The sequence below is a fragment of the Geotrypetes seraphini genome, chromosome 11 (assembly GCF_902459505.1).
Source record: "Geotrypetes seraphini chromosome 11, aGeoSer1.1, whole genome shotgun sequence".
Classification (NCBI taxonomy): domain Eukaryota; kingdom Metazoa; phylum Chordata; class Amphibia; order Gymnophiona; family Dermophiidae; genus Geotrypetes; species Geotrypetes seraphini.
In genome coordinates, this window is record NC_047094.1 from 24,244,021 (window position 1) to 24,253,872 (window position 9,852).

Consider the following 9,852-nt stretch of genomic DNA (forward strand, 5'->3'; position numbering starts at 1 on the left):
CTGCGCGAGTCCATCAATCTTCTCCTCTGACGCAACCAGAAACAGGAAGTTGCAGGAGAGGAGAAGTTTGATGGACTTGCGAAGCCGCGCGTGCGCATCTTTTTGAATGTGTGCGGCTCAGGAAAAAGGAAGCCAGCAAACTCAGAATATAAGGTGAGGTGGATGGAGGGAGCTGGCTAAACGCTGCGATCGGGTAGGTGGGGGCTGCTAGATCGTGCGATTGCGTGTGTTCCCGGCTCATACTAGGGAGAAGGGAGTGAAAGGAAAAAAAATTCTGGGCCAAGGGGATGAAGAGGGAAAGAAAGAAACCCACAGCAGGAAAGAAAGGGGAAGACAGGCAGGTGAGCCAGATGCTGGAAGCAGGGAGGGGGGAGAAAGAGGGAAAGAAGCTAGATGGGGTTGAAAAGAAGACTCACACTGGTATGGAAGAGGAAGATAGGGGAAATCTGGACAGAGGAAGGTAACAGAAAGAGGGGAAATTATGTGCATGGGGCATAGGGACAGAGACATAAAGGGGGCATGCCATGGGGATGGTATATGGACATATTGGGGGGGCAATGGCAGATACATAGGAGAGATATTAGAAATTGGGAAAATAGGAGCACAGAAGCGAGATGGTTTGTGGGGATGGGACAGGGATCGAGCTCGCAGGCTCCAGCGGCTTGCACAAATTACATTGTAACGTGCCACGAAAATAAGAGGGAGGGAGGTAGATAGATAGGCCACACGAGAGGAGCTGAAGTGTTGTAGAAAGGAACAGATGGTAAAGGAGGGAAGGAAGGGTGGTGGTGGAAAGGAATAGAACAGACATTGAAAGAGGGTTGAGGAAAAGACCCTGAAGGGAAATGTGGAAGACAGAGTGGGGAGAAGATGCTGGAAGGGAAGAAGACAGATGCCAGACTATGGGGGAGCGGAGGGAAGAAGATGGGTGCTAGACCAATTGGGGGGGGGGTGAAGGGAGAGGCACAGTAACAGCAAATGGAAGACGCAGAGAGAAGACACACAGTGGATGGAAGGAATTGAATGAGATGAAGGAGCCCGAGAGCTGGTCTCAAAGGGCGGAGAGTAACACGGGGCTGGGAGGCCCGAGTGTTGCTTGTAGGCAAGGTAGGGAAGAGGGGGGGGGGGGTTTGGTAGAGAACAACCGTTAGAAAGAAGTATATGGAAGAAGGGGAGGGGTTCGCGCCAAAAGGAGAGGCAGGGATTGGATAGTGTAGGAAAAATGGGGGCGTTTACTTAGGGTTTTAGCACGAGCCTTGGAGGACTGAGTTCATTGCAGGTCCTCCAAGGCATAATTTTGTGACTTACTCAGTTTTGGTCCCGTTTTCCTGGATTCGGGGGTGCTGTTATGGAGTCTTTCAGTTTGGCTGAGGAGCGTGGTGAAGAGGGGGAAGCCGAATTATCGATCTTAGCGGGAGACTCGTTCACGGAGGAGTCGCTGGAGCAGGTGGGTGTCGGCTTCGGGGAGGAGCGTGTGCAGCCCGTTCGGCGATCTAAGATCGAGGCGCTGTCGGCTTTAGCCATCGCTGGTGCGGGGGTCACTCGGGGGACTCGCTCGGGGATCATTACTGCTGCGGGGAAGGTCCGGCGTAAGTCTTCGTTGTCGGGCAGTGAGCAGGTAGCTGTCCCGGCCGGCCGCAGTTCGCTGATTTCGTCGGGGGGCGGGGCTTCCGCAGCGTTATCCAGTGCTGGGAGTGTGAGCAGGAACGTGCTGGCGAGCAGGGAGGTGGGAGGAGACGTTGCTTCTCTGCGTGGGCCTGTTCTTGGGGGCAGAGAGGTTTCGGCTGCAGCAGGAGTCTCTGAGCCTTCTTGCTCTGGGGTTTCCAGTGTTCGGGAGGTCTCCTCTGGGTTGCTGGCTGGGGGTCCTGGTGAGTCTTGTGTGTCTCCAGAGGTTTTGGGTTTAGGACGGGGCATGTGTGCACCTGGTTTTATGTCCGGTGCTGGTGTTGGACCTGCAGGTCCGTTCCCAGGTTTCTTTGCGGGTGGTTGGGCTCCGAGTTGGGGGGCGGCTTCTTGGGGTTCTAGCCCTTCGGGTGGCGGTTTTATGCCTTCGGTTTCTCACTGGGGTGGGGGTGTTCCTGGGAATATGGCTATGGGGATGATGCCTGGGGGCAGTTTTGGGTCCGGATGGGGAGCCCCTGTTGGTATGCCTGGGTTTTGTTTTCCTGGTCCTGCCTCTGTTTCTTGGTCTCCACAGGTGACGTGTCTACTACCAGGAGGACAGACGGTGCAAACGGACGGTTTGGGAGCAGTTGGCAGTCCCGGAGTTGCTGAGAGACCTGGTTATTCAGCTGCGGAGCGAGGATCGGCGCCGACTGCTGGTGCGGTTGCTGGCGGAGGCACTGCGGAATCTGTTCACAGTTCATCCCTGATGCCGGAGGTTGCTGTTCGTGGCGGCTCGGCGCAAGCTTCTGATGTCTCTTCTGTGGTGGGGACTGCTGACCAGGGCGTCTCTGGAGTGGCTGCTGGAGTATCGGGAGCTTCTAATACTGGTAACAAGGCGCCTGCTCAGGTTGCTGGCGGGGGGAAGGCGCGGCATAAGAAGCGCAGGCGTCGGCGTCGGGGTTCGTCTTCGTCCTCGTCTGGGTCGTCTTCGTCGGGTTCGACGTCTTCCTCTTCCGTGTCAACCGGTCCTGCAAGGGTGGGGGCAGCTACTGGGGCGGGTAGTGGGGAGGCTGCCACAGGTGAAGTACGGGGTGCTCCGGCTTTAGTGGCACTTACTGAGTTGTGGGAAAAGGTTCCCCGGGATTTGCGGCGGAAGATTCGGCGGCGGTCCTGCTTGGATATTTTTCGCCTCATGGAGGGTAGAGCCCATAGGAAGAGGCATAGCAAATCCAAGCGTGCTGGGAAGGAGGTTAAACCCTTTCCAGTTGCTCGTTCCATTATTAATTGGATCCGTGCTTTTTTACGGTTAGCAAGTGTTTGGGGTCGTGCTAATCCACAGGATGCCGGTTTATTGTTGTCTTATGCGGATTCGATTTTGGATTCCTATCAGCGCTTCGGCGGGTGGGCTTGGTTGAACTATGACGAAGCCTTCAGGGACAAAATGGAAGAAAATAGTTTCATGTCTTGGGGTTCTCAGGACGTGAATCTATGGCTTACTCATATGGCTTCCAAATCCATATCGGGGGCGCCGGTGCGGACTTTTGGGAGTCCTGGGAGTGCTCGGCCCTTTCGCGGGGGGTCGGGGGGGAGTCCTTCAGCAGGTTCCGACGTGTGTTGGAAATTTAATAAATCCAACTGTCCCTTCTCCGACTGCAAATTTCGTCACGCCTGCTCTATCTGTGGTCAATCTCACTCGGCCGTTAAATGTCCCAAACGGGTCGGTGGAGCAGCTGCAGGAGTTGCGAAGTGATGTTTCGGTGGCAGTACCTACTCCGATTCGGGTAGGAGTTATGCGCCCGTGGTTGCACAGTTATAGTCGACGGAGGGTAGCGGATATTTTGGAGGCAGGGTTTACAGAAGGTTTTGATATTCCTTTTTTGGGGGAGGTGTCGGCGGCGCGGGTTCAAAACTCATCTTCGGTGTCCATTTTGCGGGGTATAGTGTGGGATAAGTTGTCTGCAGAGATTCAATTGGGGCGCATTGCGGGTCCTTATCGTGTTCCGCCTTTTTCCAGCATGAAGATTTCGCCTCTGGCAGTGATTCCTAAGAAAGTCCCGGGGCAGTATCGTCTCATTCATAACTTATCTCGGCCTCTTGGTCGGTCGGTTAATGACGGTATTCCAAAGGATCTTTGCACTGTGCGGTATGCCTCTTTGGATAGTGCATTGAGGATTATTGTCTCTGTCGGACGTGGTGCTTTGCTGGCAAAGGTGGATATCGAATCGGCATTCCGATTGCTACCTATTCATCCGCGGGCGTATCCGTTATTGGGTTTTCGTTTCGACGGTTTGTATTTTTATGACCGGTGTTTGCCCATGGGCTGTTCCATTTCGTGTGCTTATTTCGAAATGTTCAGTTCATTCTTGCATTGGGTCTTAGTTCAGCAGGTAGGTGAGAACTCCGTGGTGCATTATTTGGATGACTTCTTGTTTATTGGTGCAGGGAGTAGCGGGGTTTGTGAGCGTCTTAAGCAGGTTTTTGAGGGTTTGGCTGAGGATTTTGGTGTGCCTTTAGCTCGTGACAAATCGGAGGGGCCGGTTACTTCTTTGGTGTTTTTGGGGATAGAGTTAGACACAGAGGCGTTAGTGACGCGGCTGCCTGTGTTAAAAGTTAATCAATTGCTTGGACTTATTGAGCAAGTGATTCATGCTCCTAAATCTACCTTGCATACGATTCAGTCTTTGTTGGGGTCGCTTAATTTTGCATGTCGAGTTCTTCCTATGGGGAGGGCTTTTTCACGTCGGTTGGCAGCGTCAACGGCTGGGGTACGTGATCGCCATCATTTTTTGCGTCTCCCTGTTGGTGTCCGTGCAGATTTGCGGATGTGGTCAGTTTTTCTTCGGGATTTTAATGGGACTGTGCCAATGCTGGCACCTGAGATTTCTAGCGTTGACCTAGAGTTGTTCTCAGATGCGGCGGGGGGAGTTGGTTTCGGTCTGTATTGCAATGGAGACTGGTGTGCGGAGCGTTGGCCTGAGGAGTGGGTGCGGGCCGGCGTGACAAAGAATATTACCCTGTTGGAATTGTTCCCGCTCATAGTGGCTTGTGAGCTCTGGGAGGGGGTTCTGCGCAATAGACGTGTGGTGTTTTGGTGTGACAATTTGGGAGTGGTGGAGGTCGTCAATCGTCAGGCGGCGCGCTGCTTGGCGGTGAATGCGCTCCTGCGGGAATTGGTTTTGCGCTGTTTGCGGTTGAATTTGTTTGTTCGTGCTCGCCATGTTCCGGGTTTGCAAAATGGCATTGCTGACGCTTTGTCTCGTTTCAATTTTTTGCAGTTTCGTCGGCTGGCGCCAGGAGCTCGAGCAGACGGTTCACGGATGCCAGCGCGTTTGTGGAGCCTGGTCGGGAAGGAGTCTGGACGATGCTCCGTCTGTCTGTAGCATCTTCTACGTGGTCACGCTATTCAGCGGGGTTTCGGGCGGTTGCAGCTTTCTTGGGTGATAGGGGTTGGTGTCCGGGAGATGTGGCCGAATCCTTATTGGAGGATTTCGTGCTGTCTTCTTTTCGGGCTCGGGTTTCTCGGGGTGTTGTGCGTGGTCAATTAGCGGGTTTTTCCTTTTTCTGCAGGGCCTTGGGTTGGGCTTGCCCAGTATCTAGTTTTTTGGTCCAACGGCTGTTACGGGCATTAGGACGCGCGCTTCCTCAGACTCGTGATTCGAGGTTGCCCGTCACTCATGAGTTACTACTCCGTCTGTTGGCGGTATTGCCTGAGGTGGCCAACTCGCCTTTTGAGGCCTGTTTATTTCAGGCGGCTTTTTCCATTGCCTTTTTTGGCGCCTTACGGGTTAGTGAATTAGTCGTAGGTCCAGCTTCGGGAGGAGTCCCACGGGGACTTCGGATTCAGCATGTGAATTTGCAGGATTCGGTGTTAAGGCTACATATTGTTAGCTCTAAGACTGATCAGTGTGGTGTTGGGCATTGGGTGGTGTTGCATGCTGTGTCTGGCTGTTTGTCTTGTCCGGTTTTTAGGATGCGTGGATACTTAGCCGTTCGACCCGCTAGCACTCAGATATTGTTTGTGCATGCTGATGGCGCCCCTCTCACGCGTTATCAGTTTAGGGCGGTACTCAATTTAGTGTTGGTGCGTTGTGGTATGAATCCGGCTGATTTCGGAACTCATTCCTTCAGGATTGGTGCTGCCACGAGTGCTAGTAGGGCTGGTATGTCTGGGGAGGGCATCCAGAGATTAGGTCGTTGGGTTTCCAATGCCTTTCGGGGCTATATTCGTCGTGAGGGTGAGGGTGCGGGGAACCTTGCTGCGCGAGGTTCTCAGTAATGGGATTTTCGTAAGGGCCCAAGGGAGGGAGTTTGATCTGTTTTGTTTTATTCTCTGTTTCAGCTCCCGGTTCCCGTTCATATTCCATGTGGATTGTGGGCCATTCTTTCATCCACTGGGCTAGCGAACGTGCAGGTATCCGCCCAGGTGGTCGTCATCTTGGACTGGGGCATATGGGACTTCGTGTTTCCTGGTGGGGACAACGTGGGATGCGTTGGAGTCAGCTTTTGGTTTTGTTGTCTGATCTGCGATCTCGGACTAGTCATCCTGACATACTGCTGATACATTTGGGGGGTAATGATGTGGATACCTGGACGGGAAAGGACTTGGTCAATAGGATCAAGGATGATCTGCGGGTGGTGTGTGATTGGTTCCCGGGGGTGTTGCTCGTATGGTCTGACATTGTGCCTCGTCCGAGTCGTATAGCATCCCGACGTTGGACGAGGGGCCTGGCCAAGCTTAATAGACAAGTTGGGAAATGGGTGGTTGGTCAGGGTGGGTGGCAGATACTGCATGATTGGGTTGATGTTACTTGTTTTGGTTTATTTCATACAGATGGGGTTCACTTGTCGGATGTGGGGTGGGACCTTTTGCTGGATGATTTTGCTTCCAGTTGTGAGAGGTTCCTCAGTTCTCGGTAGTAGTCGCTGCTCTTTTGGGGGAGGGCCTGTTGGTACAGGCCTGTGGCGGGTCTCCCGAGCTACTGGGTGCTGGGGCTCATCCGGCGATGAGCGGTGGGCCGGCTGGGAGCCGTGCCTTGGGGTCAGGTGACCCGGGTTAAAGGGGCATGAGGTCATGCCACCCCTCAGACACTTGCTGTTGGTGGCGGGGTCGGGGGCAAAGGTACTGTTACACAGGGTAGCTCGGGAGGAGCTTGCTGAGGTTCATGGTTAATTAAGGTTCAATGTGTTAATGATGTTAATTTATGCAAATGTATTTATGGTTAATGTGATATAATAAAGAGCTGCGGCTATTTACCACAATAAGGTGTGTTGTTTTATTAATATGGTGGTAGAGAAAGGAGGGAGAATGACAACAGGATGGGACTATCCAGATCCCGATGTTAGAAGGAGCCCGAGAGCTGGTCTCAAAGGGCGGAGAGTAACACGGGGCTGGGAGGCCCGAGTGTTGCTTGTAGGCAAGGTAGGGAAGAGGGGGGGGGGGGTTTGGTAGAGAACAACCGTTAGAAAGAAGTATATGGAAGAAGGGGAGGGGTTCGCGCCAAAAGGAGAGGCAGGGATTGGATAGTGTAGGAAAAATGGGGGCGTTTACTTAGGGTTTTAGCACGAGCCTTGGAGGACTGAGTTCATTGCAGGTCCTCCAAGGCATAATTTTGTCCCGCCCTCCCTCCCTTTGGTGAGGTTTTTGTGGTGTGGAGGCGGGTCTCCCGAGCTACTGGGTGCTGGGGCTCATCCGGCGATGAGCGGTGGGCCGGCTGGGAGCCGTGCCTTGGGGTCAGGTGACCCGGGTTAAAGGGGCATGAGGTCATGCCACCCCTCAGACACTTGCTGTTGGTGGCGGGGTCGGGGGCAAAGGTACTGTTACACAGGGTAGCTCGGGAGGAGCTTGCTGAGGTTCATGGTTAATTAAGGTTCAATGTGTTAATGATGTTAATTTATGCAAATGTATTTATGGTTAATGTGATATAATAAAGAGCTGCGGCTATTTACCACAATAAGGTGTGTTGTTTTATTAATATGGTGGTAGAGAAAGGAGGGAGAATGACAACAGGATGGGACTATCCAGATCCCGATGTTAGTGGAAAGCAGAAACCAGACAACAAAGGTAGAAAAAAAAATTATATTTATTTATTTTTTGCTTTAGGATAAAGTAGTATATTAGTTGTGTTGCTAAAAATTTATGAACAAAGCCCTGCCAGCTGAACATCTCTTTCTCTGGTTCAGCAGCAGAAACTTTGATTTGAAAGGAATAAGCTAAATATTACAGTACTAAGGCTTATATGGATGCTGCGGTGACGGTGACGGGGCGGTGAAAGGGATGGCGGTGATGGGGCGGTGCAAAGGATGGTGGGCCAGGGGCGGGGCGGTGACGGGGACAGATTTTTTCCCCATGTCATTCTCTAATAACAATCTCTACAGAGCACTCACGCATGAAGCATCATGGGACCTGCAGCCTGGATTTCAATAAGTACAACTAGGGACTATAAATCCCACATTAGTTTGGGATATCAAGTTCAGAAGCAGGATTGGCCACAACGTCTACCTCCTGGAATTAGATAACTTGGCATCAATGATGTTTCACTTAGGGCGAGGTGCAGTTGCTCAGCCAGGCTTGACATTAATACGTGCTCTGGCATCAATCATTCAGGTCCACATTTAATCCAACTTGCAGGCTAAGTTATTGCTCTGATTTATATGCTAAATCGTTCCTTATATGCCAATTCAATCCCAGATCTGTAAAATAATGGGAACATTTCAGTCGAGAGGTAATATTTATACTACACTTTATAATTACATGCCAATTTCTGCTTTCTCTGCCTAAGCATAGATTCAGGAAATGCTGATCTTAAAATAAGTTGTCACTTTTGGTCGAGAAGGGAATGAAAAAAATTAATTCTCAGGTTACCCAGTGCTGCTGAGCCGACTGCTTATCTTTCTGACTTTTACAAATCAAACCCTCAACTCCTTGTATAATGAAAAGGAAGTGGGGAGCTGCTCAAACTTAGGGAAAAGTGGGGGAGACCTCAAAACTTATTCAAAAATCCAGGAATAGTTATAACAGATCTTTAGTTTCAAGGAGGTGAAAGGAAAAGTGGAAGTCAAATAGGACGTAACACTTGAATTGGAATCACACTAAGGGACCCTTCTATTAAAGTGCGGTTAAGCGCTGGGACGCATTGCCAAAGGATGTGGTAAGAGCAGATAGCGTAGCTGGTTTTAAGAAAGCTCCTGGAGGAAAAGTCCATAGTCTGTTATTGAGAAAGACACGGGGGAAACCACTGCTTGCCCTGGATCGGTAGCATGGAATGTTGCTACACTCTGGGATTCTAGAATCTTGCTACTCTTTGGGGATTCTGTATGGAATGTTGCTACTATTCCGGAATCTTGCTTACTCTAAGATAATGGAATGTTGCTACTCCTTGGGTTTTGGCCAGGTACTAGTGACCTGGATTGGTCACCGTGAGAACAGACTACTGGGCTTGATAGACCATTGGTCTGACCCAGTAAGGCTATTCTTATGTTCTTAATGCAATTTAATGCAAGATTTTACCGTACATTAGCTTCAAATCTAATGCAGCAATTAGTGGAGGTGTTTATTTTTTTAATTCAGATCTTGCATTCATGTAGTATGCTTTTATTTGGGACCTGCTGGGAGTTGACGGAGGCACAAACCCCCAATTTCTATAAAGTCTGCCTAAAGTTATTCACCTACATTGGCACGATATAGGCGCCTAATTTATTGGATTAATAGGCTTAATTTGTGCTAATAATTGGCAATTCACAACTTGTAATTGACGTTAATTGGACTTAATTGAACATTAGGCAGATAACTTGGTAGGCACTTAGGGAGTCTACGACAATTGGTAGGATCATAGGTGTTGGAATATGGAAGGCCACAGGGGGCCATGGCCTCCCCCAAAATTCTCGGTTGCTTTTTTTTTGGTGGCTCTCCTGCCCACCCTTCTCCCGGTGGTGTTGCTTAAATCTTCGGGCAGCCACCGCGCAGCCACCATGCAGTGTCAAACATCAGGCCTGTCCCAGAAAACTTTATTCTACTTCGGGGGCAAGCCTGCTGCGTAGCGGCTGCTGAAGATTTAACTAAAGTGGCAGGAGGAGGTGGGTGGGGGGACTCGGGAGCTGTTTAGGAGGTCGTATGTCAGGCCAGAGCATGCTTGCACATGGCGCTTGCGTTGTCAGGGTGGCAGCCGGCTAGGTTCAGGAGCCGAGAGGTCGTGCGCATGCTTGTACAGGATGGCGGCCGGCTTGAATCAGGAGCCGAGAGGCGCTGGC

At 51.2% G+C, this 9,852-nt stretch overlaps 1 protein-coding gene across 1 annotated transcript; it reads left to right on the plus strand.

Moving 5' to 3' along the window:
- Positions 1-1,188: 1,188 nt before the first annotated feature.
- LOC117369386 (elastin-like) lies at positions 1,189-6,522 on the plus strand. Its single transcript, XM_033963871.1, has 2 exons — positions 1,189-2,492; positions 5,945-6,522. Exons 1-2 carry the CDS (start codon positions 1,349-1,351, stop codon positions 6,520-6,522), a joined length of 1,722 nt encoding a protein of 573 aa, XP_033819762.1. The 5' UTR covers positions 1,189-1,348.
- Positions 6,523-9,852: the final 3,330 nt, after the last annotated feature.

What these genes read in the sequence shown, in the direction of transcription:
- LOC117369386 (XM_033963871.1), top strand. Translation starts at nt 1,349, where the DNA reads ATGGAGTCTTTCAGTTTGGCTGAGGAGCGTGGTGAAGAGGGGGAAGCC. An exon ending in ATCGGGAGCTTCTAATACTG is followed by an intron (nt 2,493 to 5,944) that starts GTAACAAGGCGC and finishes TCTCTGTTTCAG; the next exon opens with CTCCCGGTTCCCGTTCATAT.